The 14,938-nt window shown below is 39.4% G+C and overlaps 1 protein-coding gene across 1 annotated transcript in view; it reads right to left on the bottom strand.

The window, feature by feature from the left end:
- The window catches only part of WDR49 (WD repeat domain 49), a 131,595-nt gene that overhangs the window by 22,856 nt on the left and 93,801 nt on the right, over positions 1–14,938 (bottom strand). The window contains 1 exon segment of the mRNA XM_088020026.1: positions 13,637–13,818. Within this exon segment, the coding sequence (XP_087876152.1) occupies positions 13,637–13,818 (182 nt within the window).

The following is a 14,938-nucleotide window of genomic DNA, read 5'->3' as shown; positions in this document are numbered from 1 at the left end:
GTGAAGTATCTACATAAATTATTTGGAATTACAGATTTTTTTTAAAGTGAATCTTCAGCATCCAAAGACTAAAGCAGGTGGCATTTTTTTCCCCAAAGCACACTGGAATGTCTCTCTCACAATGTGCAATCCCTCATGAATCAGAACATATTATTTAGTCACTATCTGGGCTTGGAAAACCACTGCGATGGCATCCTTAGTCATTTTAAGATAATCTGTAACAATAAGAAGTTGGTGGTGGGTACAGGAAGGGTAAAATGTAGTACAGTTATGCCTTATAGTCGTTAGGTTAATACTGTTTTCCCCCCAGAAAAGTACTATTGTTATAAACTGACACACAAACTGTTGAGGGAGGCCTAGAAATAGGGAGGTCTACCTTTGGACTAGATAACACTAGACCTTTATTTTTCCAAGACACTCTGAACTCTTTCCTGCTTTTAGGCCATTTGCTTCCTGGCTCTCTCAACCAGTGATACTAAAATCACTTTGCTTATCTCCACTTAAGAGTTAAATCCACAAAGGGAAAGGAGTAAGCATAAGATAGGAGAGACTCTCCTGGGAATCACACTAAACTACACTACTGAGATGACTACCAAGGAAGGACAGCCATAGTGACAAAGCTCTCAACTCAGGGCAGTTCTATGAACCACTAGACAGCAGGATCAACTTCATATTCAAAGCCCAACTAATTGCTTCCTTTCCTGTAGCTATTTGACATTTCGGGGAATGGTTACTATGAAAATGCGCACACAACTAGAAAGAGGTGAATACTCTCAAAATTCCAATACTCTTAATGGGCAAAGATAAAAATGCAGAATAATATAATAAAGGGCTTAGAGCCAGAAGAGGGCCTACTATGGGCTCTGGCAAACTTGCCATCAATTCTATGAGAAAGAGAGGCTCTAAATGATCTCTCACCTCTTGGTTCAGGATATAGAAGGGAAGAATGACATGTGACAAGTCTCCAAGTGCCCTACTAGGCATTAAAGGAAAGCAAAAGTGCCTAGAGTAGTGGCTTATACAAAGCAGGTACTTGACAAAATGTTTGATCACCTGATCAGAAACCAGTAACTTTTCCATATTGTCACACGATGCTTGTTGGGCAGGCAGTATGGAGTGGTGGCAAAGTGCACTGGCTCTGGAGCCAGAAGGACTGCTTTGGGATCTCTGGTTCACCTCGTGCTGGTGGGTTGACACTGGGCAAATCACTTAACTTTTTTCTGCCTTGCTCTCCTAGTTGTGAGATGGGGATGAAATTGTAACCATTGCCAAAGATTACAGGGACAATTAAATGAGTTAAACACCTAAGGACCTTAGCACAGTGCCTGGAATATGGTAGGAGCTCAGTAAGTATTGCTTACTATCACTTTAAGCAAGAATAAGAAAATATTTTCCACTCAAAGTAGGGAGTTCCATCACCCCCTATGGCCAGCCCTACTACTCTTGGGAACTCTCAGAAGGATGAGACAAAAAATAAGGAGATGTGGTACTTTCAAAAATAATAATTTGCTGTACTAGTATTTTTAAGATTTAAACTTTAAAAATTGAGTAGACTTTCATTTGCTTTCATTTGTTATACATGGGCAAAGGATGATTATTGCCACAGATTGTTGGTAAAAGTAGACTGTCAATCCTTCACGTGTTTTATGTCATATAAGGCCTAATTTAAAATGCGATTTTAATGTTAGTGTATTATTTCTTATAGCTGTCCATAAATTCCTAATTTAATTTCTAACAGATCTCCTGACAGGATAATTAGGTAATCAACAGCATATAAATAATATTAAATATCTATTCCCTCCTAACCATAATAAGGATTTAGAACATCATAATTTCTCATCTCTAAGAAACATCAATTTTAAGTGTGCCTTCTGTCTTATACAACTTACTGAGAAATTAATGGAAATTTCTGTTTCATTTCCCATCTGATTCTTTTATCCTGGTTTCTGATAATTAATCCTTTCCCCACTTTTTTTTTTTTTTTAAAGATTTTATTTATTTGAGAGAATGAGATAGAGAGAGAGCATGAGAGGGGGGAGGGTCAGAGGGAGAAGCAGACTCCCCACTGAGCAGGGAGCCCGACGCGGGACTCGATCCTGGGACTCCAGGATCATGACCTGAGCTGAAGGCAGTCGCTTAACCAACTGAGCCACCCAGGCGCCCTCCCCACTTTTGAAATGGCAGCCAAAGTGAAAAGTGTCAGATAACAGAAGGTTGAGTAGACTTGCTCTTTGTTGCCCTAGAATAAGAATGAAGATCAGGGCGCCTGGGTGGCTCAGTTGGTTAAGCGACTGCCTTCGGCCCAGGTCATGATCCTGGAGTCCCAGGATCGAGTCCCGCATCGGGCTCCCTGCTCGGCGGGGAGTCTGCTTCTCCCTCTGACTCTCTTCCCTCTCATGTGCTCTCTCTCTCTCTCTCTCTCATTCTCGCTCTCTCAAATAAATAAATAAAATCTTAAAAAAAAAAAAAGAATGAAGATCAATGAGAGAGAGTTCTACACATGAATAGATCTGACTTAACATTAGAGTCATTCTATAATAAAGACTGGTTCAATAACAAAGAAGACCATATTTAAGATGGTGAGCATCCAATAGGAATTATGGGATGTGGTTCTCTGAAGGATGTGACAGCAATCGGTCAAGTCTAATACCTCTAATACCTCTTTCAAGTTCATTATTAAATTGTTAAAGATTAATAAACATGTGGGGAAAAAAGTTCACTCTCGCAAATAATCAAAATAATCAACTGAAAACAATGATGAAATACCACGGCAACAGTTTTAGGACAATGACAACATCTGTTGTTGGTTCCAAGGCAACCGTTTCTATGCACTGCTGGTAGGGGCACCCACAGGTCTGGGGACAGCAACTTAGCAAGATAAAGGCCTTTGAAACTTTGGAATTGGCAACTCCATTTTGAAGAATTTATGCTGATGATGAATGTGGTTGGGTCTTCTAACATATATGCGTGAAGGTGTTCTAAGAAATGTTTTCCCAAATAACATTTGTAAACAGTCTAAATGCTCAAAAAAAGGAAATGGTTACAAAACTCCTAAGTTCCTAGGATGTCATTGCAGATGTGGATGTCTGCGGCCACCCCTGTTAATTCGCACAGAAATGGACTCCCTGTGTATTTTTTGAATGATAAAACAGGTTATAAACTATGTATGCTAGTCTTCGTTTTCATAAGATGTACTTTTGTTTATTTGCTTATTTGCCTGGAACTGGAAATGCCTAAGGGTCAGCAACAGTTTTGCAAAAGGTGATTTTTCATCTTTTTCCTTTTTGCTTATTTGTACATCCAAAATTTCTCCTAAAGAACATGTATTTTTTTCACAGTAGAGAAATACTCTAGGAGTAGGAGGAGGAAGATGGCGGAGGAGTAGGAGACCTAAATTTCGTCTGGTCCCAGGAATTCAGCTAGTTAGAGATCAAACCATTCTGAACACCTATGAACTCAACAGGAGATGGAAGAAAAGAAGAGCAGCAACTCTCTGAACAGAAAAGCGACCACTTTCTGGAGGGTAGGACATGCAGAGAAGTGAATCCGAGGCAATATTCAGGAAGATAGATGGCGGGGGTGGGAGCCTCCATCAGCCGCTACTGGCAAGTGATAAAGCAGCAGAGCACAAAATCGGAAATTTATAAGTCGGCTCTGCTGAGGGACGTCACTCCAGTGGCTAAGCGGAGGGTGGAACACTCGCAGAACAGTGTGGTCTAAGCACCCTCAGGGTCACAGAAAGACCGGGGGTGCCTGCATGCAGCAGAGCTCCCAGGTATCAGAGTGCGGAAGCCGGCTGCAGAGACAGAGCCGAGGAGCGGGCTCTCAGCTCCGAGTTGCCATAAACCATGATCCACAGCACAGTCAGGCCACTGCTCCTCCAGCAGGGACCCAAAAAGCGGCAGATCAGGGAGACTCCCCTTCCTTTCCTGGGAGGAGCGGCACGGGAGTGCACCGCAGGGATCTGCTGGGTTTGGAGACTCCATGCACGGTCGTGCACCAGAGATAGAAATGCTCCGTCACAGGCCGGGTGAGCACAGAGTGCAGCCAGAGACTGGGGAGACGGGAGTGACTGACTGCTTTTCTCTGGGGGCGCACTGAGGAGCGGGGCCCAGAGTTCTCGGCAGTTCCGGGGCGGAGATTGGGAGGCCACCATTTTCACTCTCGTCCTCAAAAGCTGTATGGAAAGCTTGCAGGGAACAAAAGCTCCCGAAAGCAAACCCGAGTGGATTCCTTAGCCCGGACCACAGCAAGGGCAGGGCAATTCCACCTCTGGCAAAGACATTTGGGAACCACGGCAACAGGCCCCTCCCCCAGAAGATCAGCAAGAACGGCCAGCCAAGACAAAGTTTACTGATCAATGAGAACGGCAGAACTCCAGAGCTAGGGGAATACTGCACATAGAATTCATGGCTTTTTCCCCATGATTCTTTAGTCTTTCAAAGTTAATTTTTTTAACTTTTTTTTTTAATTTTCTTTTTCCCTTTTCAACCAACATGTTATCAATCCCTTTTTTAAAAAATCTTTTTTATTTTTCATTTTTAGAGTCATATTCTATCCCTTCATAGTAGTTAACCTTATTTTTGGTATATATATATAAGTTGTTCTCTCTTTAAAATTTTGGGATACAGCCTCTTCTAATAGACCAAAATATACCCTAAATCTCTAGCATATGGCTTTGTTCTAGTCTCCTGCCTGATCACATTCTCTCCCTTTTCTTTTCCTTTTTTTTTTTAATTCCTCTTCTTTCTTATTTCAACCAACATCTTACCTTATCAATTTCTTTTATAAAATCTTTTATAATTTTCATCTTTATAGTCATATTCCATCCCTTCATTGTATTTACCCTCATTTTTGTACATATATAAGTTTGTCTTTCTCTAAAATTTTGGGAGGCACTTTCTTCTAACAGACCAAAATACGCCCAAAATCTAGTGTGTGGCACTGATATATGCACCAGCCTGATCATATTTGATCATATTCTGTTTTTTTGTTTGTTTGTTTGTTTTTATCTTTTTCTTTTCCTTTTTTCTTTCTTTCCCTTTCTTTTCCCCTGGTTTCAGGTCTCTTCTGATTTGTTTAGTGTATATTTTTCTGGGGTCGTTGTTACTCTGTTAGCATTTTGTTCTCTCATTCATCTATTCTCCTCTGGTCAAAATGACAAGACGGAAAAACTCACCTCAAAAAAAAGAACAAGAGGCAGTACCAACTGCCAGGGACCTAATCAATACGGACATTAGTAAGATGCTGGAAATAGAGTTCAGAATGATGATTTTAAAGATACTCGCTGGGCTTGAAAAAAGCATGGAAGAAATAGAGAAATTCTTTCTGGAGAAATAAAAGAACTAAAATCCAACCAAGTCAAAATCAAAAAGGCTATTAATGAGGTGCAATCAAAAATGGAGGCTCTAACTGCTAGGAAAAATGAGACAGAAGAGAGAATTAGTGATATAGAAGACCAAATGATAGAAAATAAAGAAGCTGAGAAAAAGAGAGATAAACAACTACTGGATCACGAGGGCAGAATTCAAGAGATAACTAATAGCATAAGGCGAAAAAATCTTAGAATAATTGGGATCCCAAAGAAGAAGAAAGAGAGAGAAGGGCAGAAGGTATATTGGAGCAAATTATAGCAGAGAACTTCCCTAATTTGGGGAAGGAAACAGGCATCAAAATCCGGGAGACACAGAAAATCCCCTGCAAAATCAATAAAAATAGGTCAACACCCCGACAGCTAATAGTAAGACTTACGAGTCTCAGAGACAGAGAGAAAATCCTGAAAGCAGTTCAGGAGAAGAGATCTGTAACCTACAATGGTAGAAACATTAGATTGACAACAGACCTATCCAGAGACCTGGCAGGCCAGAAAGAATTGGCATGATATCTTCAGAGCACTAAATGAGAAAAATATGCAACCCAGAATACTATATCCAGCTAGGCTGTCATTGAAAATAGAAGGAGAGATAAAAAGCTTCCAGGACAAACAAAAACTAAAGGAATTTGCAAACATGAAACGAATCCTACAAGAAATACTGAAAGGGGTCCTCTAAGCAAAGAGAGAGCCTAAAAGTAATATAGACCAGAAAGTAACACGGACAATATACAGTAACAGTCACCTTACAGGCAATACAATGGCACTAAATTCATATCTTTCAGTAGTTACTCTGAATGTAAATGAGCTAAATGCCCCAATCAAAAGACACAGTGTATCAGATTGGATAAAAAAACAAGACCCATCGATATGCTATCTGCAAGAGACTCATTTTAGACCCAAAGACACCCCCAGATTGAAAGTGAGGGGGTGGAAAACTATTTACCATGCCAATGGACACCAAAAGAAAGCTGCAGTGGCAATCCTTATATCAGACAAATTAGATTTTAAACCAAAGACTATAATAAGAGATGAGGAAGGATACATATCCTACTTAAAGGGTCTATCCAACAAGAAGATCTAACAGTTGTAAATATCTATGCCCCTAACATGGGAGCAGCCAGTTATATCAGGCAACTAATAACAAAAGCAAAGAAACACATTGACAACAATACAATAGTAGGTGGACTTTAACACCCCCCTCACTGAAATGGAGAGATCATCTAAGCAAAAGATCAACAAGGAAATAAAGACCTTAAATGGCACACTGGACCAAATGGACTTCACAGATAGATTCAGAACATTCCATCCCAAAGCAACAAAATACACATTCTTCTCGAGTGCCTATGGAACATTCTCCAGAATAGATCACATCCTAGGTCACAAATCAGGTCTCAACCAGTACCAAAAGATTGGGATCATTCCCTGCATATTTTCAGACCACAATGCTTTGAAACTAGAACTCAATCACAAGAGGAAAGTCAGAAAGAAGAACTCAAATACATGGAGGCTAAAGAGCATCCTACTAAAGAATGAATGGGCCAACCAGAAAATTAAAGAAGAATTTTAAAAATTCATGGAAACAAATAAAAACACAACTGTTCAAAATCTTTGGGATGCAGCAAAGGTGGTCCTAAGGGAAAGTATACAGCAATACAAGACTTTCTCAAGAAACAAGAAAGGTCTCAAATACACAACCTAACCCTACACCTAACAGAGCTGGAGAAAGAACAGCAATTAAAGCCTAAACGCAGCAGGAGAAGAGAAATAATAAAGATCAGAGCAGAGGGCGCCTGGGTGGCTCAGTCGTTAAGCGTCTGCCTTCGGCTCAGGTCATGATCCCAGGGTCCTGGAATCAAGTCCCACATCGGGTTCCCTGCTCGGTGGGAAGCCTGCTTCTCCCTCTGACCCTCTCCCCTGCTTGTGTTCCTGCTCTCGCTGTCTCTCTCTCTTTGTCAAATAAATAAATAAAATCTTTAAAAAAAAAAAAGATCAGAGCAGAAATCAATGAAATAGAAACCAAAAGAACAGTAGAACAGATCAACAAAACTAGGAGCTGGTTCTTTGAAAGAATTAACAAGATTGATAACCCCCTGGCCAGGCTTATCAAAAAGAAAAGAGAAATGACCCAAATAAATAAAATCATGAATGAAAGAGGAGAGATTCACAACCAACACCAAAGAAATACAAACAATTATAAGAACATATTATGAGCAACTCTATGCCAGCAAATTAGACAATCTGGAAGAAATGGATGCATTCCTAGAGATGTATCAACTACCAAAACTGAACCAGGAAGAAATAGAAAACCTGAACAGACCTATAACCACTAAGGAAATTGAAGCAGTCATCAAAAATCTCCCAACAAAAGCCCAGGGCCAGATGGCTTCCCAGGGGAATTCTACCAAACATTTAAAGAAGAATTAATACCTGTTCTTCTGAAACTGTTCCAAAAAAATAAAAATGGAAGGAAAACTTCCAAACTCATTTTATGAGGCCACCATTACCTTGATCCCCAAACCAGAAAAAGACCCCATCAAAAAGGAGAATTACAGACCAATATTCTTGATGAACATGGATGCAAAAATTCTCACCAAAATACTAACCAATAGGATACAACAGTATATTAAAAGGATTATTTACCATGACCAAGTGGGATTTATCCCTGGGCTGCAAGGTTGGTTCAACATCCACAAATCAATCAATGTGATACAATACATTAATAAAAGAAAGAACAAGAACCATATGATCCTCTCAATAGATGCAGAAAAAGCATTTGACAAAGTACAGCATCCTTTCTTCATCAAAACTCTTCAGAGGGTAGGCATAGAGGGTACATACCTTAATATCATAAAAGCCATCTATGAAAAGCCCACAGCGAGTATCATTCTCAAAGGGGAAAAACTGAGAGCTTTCCCCCTAAGGTCAGGAACACGGCAGGGATGTCCACTATCACCACTGCTATTCAACACAGTATTAGAAGTCCTAGCCACAGCAATCAGAAAACAAAAAGAAATAAAAGGCATCCAAATTGGCAAAGAAGAAGTCAAACTCTCACTCTTTGCAGATGATATGATACTTTATGGGGAAAACCCAAAAGACTCCACCCCAAAACTGCTAGAACTCATACAGGAATTCAGTAAAGTGGCAGGATATAAAATCAATGTACAGAAATCAGTGGCATTCCTATACACCACCAAGACAGAAGAAAGAAATTAAGGAGTCAATCCCATTTACAAGTGCACCCAAAACCATAAGATACCTAGGAATAAGTCTAACCAAAGAGGCAAAGAATCTGTACTCAGAAAACTATAGAATACTCATGAAAGAAATTGAGGAAGACACAAAGAAATGGAAAAATGTTCCATGCTCATGGATTAGAAGATCTAATATCGTGAAGATATCAATGCTACCTAGAGCAACCTACACATTCAATGCAATCCCTATCAAAATAACACCGACTTTTTTCAATGAAATGGAGCAAATAATCCTAAAATTTGTATGGAACCAGAAAAGACCCTGAATAGCCAGAGGAATGTTGAAAAAGAAAAGCAAAGCTGGCGGCATCACAATTCCGGACTTCAAGCTCTATTACAAAGCTGTCATCATCAAGACAGTATGGTACTGGCACAAAAACAGACACATAGATCAGTGGAACAGAAGAGAGAGCCCAGAAATGGACCCTCAACTCTATGGTCAACTAATCTTTGACAAAGCAGGAAAGAATGTCCAATGGAAAAAAGTCTCTTCAATGAATGGTGTTGGGAAAATTGGACAGCCACATGCAGAAGAATGAAACTGGACCATTTCCTTACACCACACACAAAAATAGATTCAAAATGGTTGAAAGACCTAAATGTGAGACAGGAGTCCATCAAAATCCTAAAGGAGAACACAGGCAGCAACCTCTTTGACCTCAGCCGCAGCAACTTCTTCCTAGAAACATTGCCAAAGGCAAGGGAAGCAAGGGCAAAAATGAACTATTGGGACTTCATCAAGATAAAAAGCTTTTGCACAGCAAAAGAAACAGTCCACAAAACCAAAAGACAACTGACAGAATGGGAGAAGATATTTGCAAATGACATATCAGATAAAGGGCTAGTACCCAAAATCTATAAAGAACTTATCAAACTCAACACCCAAAGAACAAATAATCCAATCAAGAGATGGGCAGAAGACATGAACAGACATTTTTCTAAAGAAGACATCCAAATGGCCAACAGACACATGAAAAAGTGCTCAACATCGCTCGGCATCAGGGAAATCCAAATCAAAACCTTAATGAGATACCACCTCACACCAGTCAGAATGGCTAAAATTAACAAGTCAGGAAACGACAGATGTTGGTGGGGATGTGGAGAAAGGGGAACCCTCCTACACTGTTGGTGGGAATGGAAGCTGGTGCAACCACTCTGGAAAACAGTGTGGAGGTTCCTCAAAAAGTTGAAAATAGAGCTACCCTATGACCCAGCAATTGCACTACTGGGTATTTACCCGAAAGATACAAAGGTAGGGATCCGAAGGGGTACGTGCACCCCAATGTTTATAGCAGCAATGTCCACAATAGCCAAACTATGGAAAGAGCCAAGATGTCCATCGACAGATGAATGGATAAAGAAGATGTGGTATACACACACACACACACACACACACACACACACACACACACACACACACACACACACACTAGAATATTATGCAGCCATCAAAAGGAATGAAATCTTGCCATTTGCAATGACGTGGATAGAAATGGAGGGTATTATGCTGAGCAAAATAAGTCAGAGAAAGACATGTATCGTATGATCTCACTGATACGGGGAATTCTTAATCTCAGGAATCAAACTGAGTGTTGCTGGAGTGGTGGGGGGTGGGAGGGATGGTTTGGCTGGGTGATAGACATTGGGGAGGGTATGTGCTATGGTGAGTGCTGTGAATTGTGTAAGACTGTTGAATCACAGACCTGTACCTCTGAAACAATAATACATTATATATTAAAAAAAATACTCAAGTTATATTGTCTGAGTTACTCATTTTATCTATTTTCTAGATAGAATAATTTCGTGTGAGTCCAGAAATCAAACATTGCTATAAATGAAGAAAAATGCATGTCCACTGTTTTTTTACCTGTTTTTACCTATTTTACCTACCTATTTTACCCTTTCATTTATTTCTCACTTTTTTTTCACTTTTGCTGAATATAAGGAAGGAAAAAATCCATTTCTCTGTATCAATTGTTAACGTAGCATTAGGACTTTCTATTACCCTCGTAAATTCTATATTCGTCTTCATCTCCCCAAGACTTAAATTGAAAATGACATTTTACCACCTACCCACTTCTCACACGTAATATTACAATACCTTAAGCACTACGGAAACCTGTTATTTATGTATAAGCCACAAGATAATATATGCCAAGATTTTTATCCTGGAGAGAGGATCTTAGGAGTTAAGATGAGAATGTAGCTGTAAAGCATCTGATTTTTCCCTTTATTTTTCCTGCATCTTCCACTTTGTTGGCTTTTCCTTTTTGCATCTCCATCTTCCTTACTGTTTTGCCTCCGTCTGAACATACCCCCACCTGCACACAGACTCACCAGCTGTGCTTTTCTCTCTTTAGTTCCCTTAAATTCTTTCACGTATTTTTAAAAATACTTTTGCAAATGGACCAGAACTGGCATGACTCCTTCCTTGTATTTACTAATCTGATTAGGAATAGAGCATGTCCTTGAGAATAATATTCTCTTAAGGAGAAAATCATCAGTAGCCTCCTCAGTATTGGATGGAGGCCACAGAGGACATTTTTCAGCTAACAATTACATCGCACTGGTATGTTTTCCACAGAGGATCTCTGGTCGTGTTCCTGAGAAAAGTGAAGGATGTACCTACCAAGCCAATTCTGAGGATATATTTTTCGTCTTTTTCTTTCAATTAGTTCAATAATTCCAAAGTGGCATTATTCTGTACTATCTGCTTACCATAAAGTCCTAAAATTATTTCAATCCAGTCATCTGAATTAGATAAAGCAGAAATTTTAAAGATCACAGGCATTTTTTGATGTATTGTTGTTTGAAAAGATGCAGTGTAATAGAGGAAACTTTGCTTCTTACTGCTGGAAATTTCACAGGAAAACTGATTTAAAAAAAAGAATAATTGAGTGTGTCATTAAGGAACAGGAAATTAGTATAGAAGCTGAAATACTTTTAAACAAGAATGTGTGATGATACTTGCCTTCACTCTGCTAGGAGTATGACAGGAAGAGAAACAATGCTTTCTCTGTGTTACCCTGGGTAACTGTAGTTCCTCATCTATAAAATTGAGTGGGGTGGCTGGGTGGGAGCCTTTTATCATGTCTAAAATCTTTCCATTCCCAGCATTCTATTATTGTACAGGATTGGTCATGCTATATTTCTAAACTGAAAAGATCCTTCTGTCTGAAAGTAAAATGCCACTTGACATTTCAGCAAGCTATAATTCAAGGAAATGGAAGAACAAATACCAAAGTGTAATTTAGTGTAACAGGATGTTTAAAGGGGGATTTTTTTCTTCTATCTCCCTGTCAGCAAAGGTCCAAAAAGTCTGAAAGCAAAATAATTCATTAATTAAGAGGCAAAATGTATTCTGAAAATTCTGAGTAAGGTGCTAGATTCCATGTAAAGGACAAGGAGATAGCTCTACAACCAACCTGCTGACACCCAGGTCGACCAGCACTCTAGGATATAAACAGACCGAAGATGGGATAAGAGAGGAGAGAGTTGTAGGTATGCATTGAGTCCCACTGCCCTGGGAGAGGAAGGAAGCTTCCCCTTCAGTTCTAGCTTCCGCTCACATGGACCAGTCAGAATTTAGTTTATGGCCTCATTAGAGGGACAGAATGGAGTAACCATTAGGGGGACAGAATGGATCCATGAGTCATCAATACCTGCAAAAGTCAATAGGCAAAAAGCTGTGACTGGAGCTACCATGTGAGTAGGGAAAGAAGGGGCAACTAGGCAACAGTTGGTGTGGTAAGAATGTGCGAGCCTCCTATGGGCCAAGCCGAAGTGGACTCAGGAGGGGAGGCCTGCCATTGTGAGGGACTGTAACAGAAAAACACTGGATGTGTATTACCAAAGGTAATCCCAGTTAGCACGGTTGAGCCACAAGAGATTGGCCAAAGCGTGCCTTAATTTGGAAATGGGCAACTCAGAGGTCCCTGAGTGTAGTCATCAAAGGACCTTCCACCAAACCTCCTTAATGTAAACCATGCACTTTAGCTAATAATAAAGTATCAATATTGGTGCATAAACTGTAACAGATACACCAAACTAATGTGAGACACTGTGTGGGATGGGAATAGGGTGTGTACTTTCCGTGTTCTTCCTGTGCAATTTTTCTATAAAGCCCAAAAGTAACATTATGCACATGGTAAATTTTTTTCATTTGTATAGAAGAAAATACAATGAATAAAATCATCCTCTCAAAAAAATATGTGTTGAGTATGAAAGATGAAATTATGTGAGGGGTGCCTGGGCAGCCCAATCAGGTAAATGTAGGACTCTTGATTTCAGCCTGGTTCATGATCTCAGGGTCCTGGGACTGAGCCAGGTGGGGCTCTGTGCTCAGTGCAGAGTCAGCTTGTCCCTCCCCTATACCCCACCCCCAACTTGTGCACTCTCTCTCAAATAAATAAATAAATAAATAAATAAATAAGATCTTTTAAAAAATTATGAGAGCATGTGTTAACGAAAAGAAATAACTAAAACTGTCTGGCATTAGAGAGTAAGAGGAATAGAAGAATGGGATCTGGCAGAGTGGGGTAAAGAGAAGAAAGGGCTTCATTTACAGTGAAGAAAAGGTGAGAAGAGTTCAAAGGAGAGTCATGTCTATTATTCAAACTTAAGTCTTTGAACTTTTGTCATATAAACCCCTGTGCACCTTACCAAAACCAGGAGTAAATCTGACATACATTTTGAGGTAGATACATACATACATACATATATACATATAGTATATTGTTTTTGAGGAAAGGGGATAATTTGCACAATTAGGTTGATGATGGAGCAGAAACAGAAGACTAGAAGATCCTGAATAGAAATCAAGAATTCAATGGAGGCAAGAAATTGAACTAGATACAATGACCCTGAGAATATAAATTCTCCCTCCACCACACACACCCTTGAAATAGTCCCTGCGTGTTCAATGGAGCACATGAGGAAGTATGGGCCAATCTTGTTAGGTCTTATCTTGACTCCAGTTGGCATCCAGGTAACACTTAAAATTACTTACTTGAATGTGGTATCATCTTTGTTTTTCTTATCAAGTAGAGAATGTTCTGGTAGGTCTAACCATGATTCCTTCTTAGAAAGTAAAGGAATTTCCCTTATGCTTTCTTCTTGAATGTCACTTTTCATTAAGTTAGTATCTCTTTTAGGAAGGGAAAACCAGTTTTCAGTTTGCCAATGCTTTGCCTGAAAAGAGAGACTTATTTTATTTTTATGACATTTATTTTCTTTGAACATTTATGTGCTACACTACTAACTGAAGTCCTGGGTACACACACAGAAATAAATGAAACATGGTTCTTCAAAGACCTTATAGTTTTATGAGGGAGATGAGACATATATATGTAACTTTAATAAAGGTAGAAAGTAGTAAATGTCATAAGAAACACAGATTCTCTGAAAAGATAATAAACTACAAAAAATTGATATTCCCACTTTAAAATCTGGAATAGTAAGATATATATTTACTAAAAACAAAGCTTTTGCTTAAAAATTAGCAGTTAATTTTTCATACAACTACTTTCTTTGCCTATAACTTCCTAGGAAAGTCTCAAAAAACAATCAACTCATTGAGCATTTTTCACTGAAAATATGTGTGTTACATAATAGTTTTCACAAAACTTGGCTACAACTCTTAATATCTAGCAGAAATTCTCATTGACATTTTATTTTATATTTGAAATACAGAACCAATGTCTTTGTCTTATGTCAATTCCCATCATGTACACAGGAATGGAGGAGGAAATACAGCCTGTGTGATATGAGGGAGTTAGGCATCCCTAGGACATCTGACTGGCCTACAAACTGTTAATCTTGTCAGAAGGGACTACAGAGGAAAATGCCTACAGGAGCTGGGAAGATCGAGTCAATGAATGAATCGAGCCTCCTATAAGGTGATAAATAGCAAATGAAGTTCAGCCCCAGCGTTCACTGGCAATAGGGAAAGGTGGGGACTGCGGTGAATTAGAAAGAACCCATTTTACAGTTACTCTCAGGGACTGACGTGTTATTTTTCAAGAGAAGCAGGAAATCTGGATCTTATGTGAAATCATTAATGTTTAAATATAGGCAACTAAGTCAAATTTTAAACACTGGGTGAATAAGCACAACCCACAACACAGGCCCCCACAGGACCAGGAGGAGAGGTGCCAGTGTCCACTCTGCCCAATGCGACAGTGGTTAGTGTATAAAGAGGGGCACTGAACATATGCATGCGTCACTAATTTCCTTTGATAGCACAATCATCTGATAGTTTCCTGGGACAAGGCTATCTCCATGGATAAATCATCTCCACCCCCATTTTTCC

This window comes from Eumetopias jubatus, unplaced genomic scaffold (assembly GCF_037043125.1).
Source record: "Eumetopias jubatus isolate StellerSeaLion01/CBP00866 unplaced genomic scaffold, mEumJub1_p1.0 scaffold_1, whole genome shotgun sequence".
NCBI lineage: Eukaryota > Metazoa > Chordata > Mammalia > Carnivora > Otariidae > Eumetopias > Eumetopias jubatus.
The sequence above is the reverse complement of the archived record's forward strand: the minus strand, read 5'-3'. Positions and strand labels throughout refer to the sequence as shown.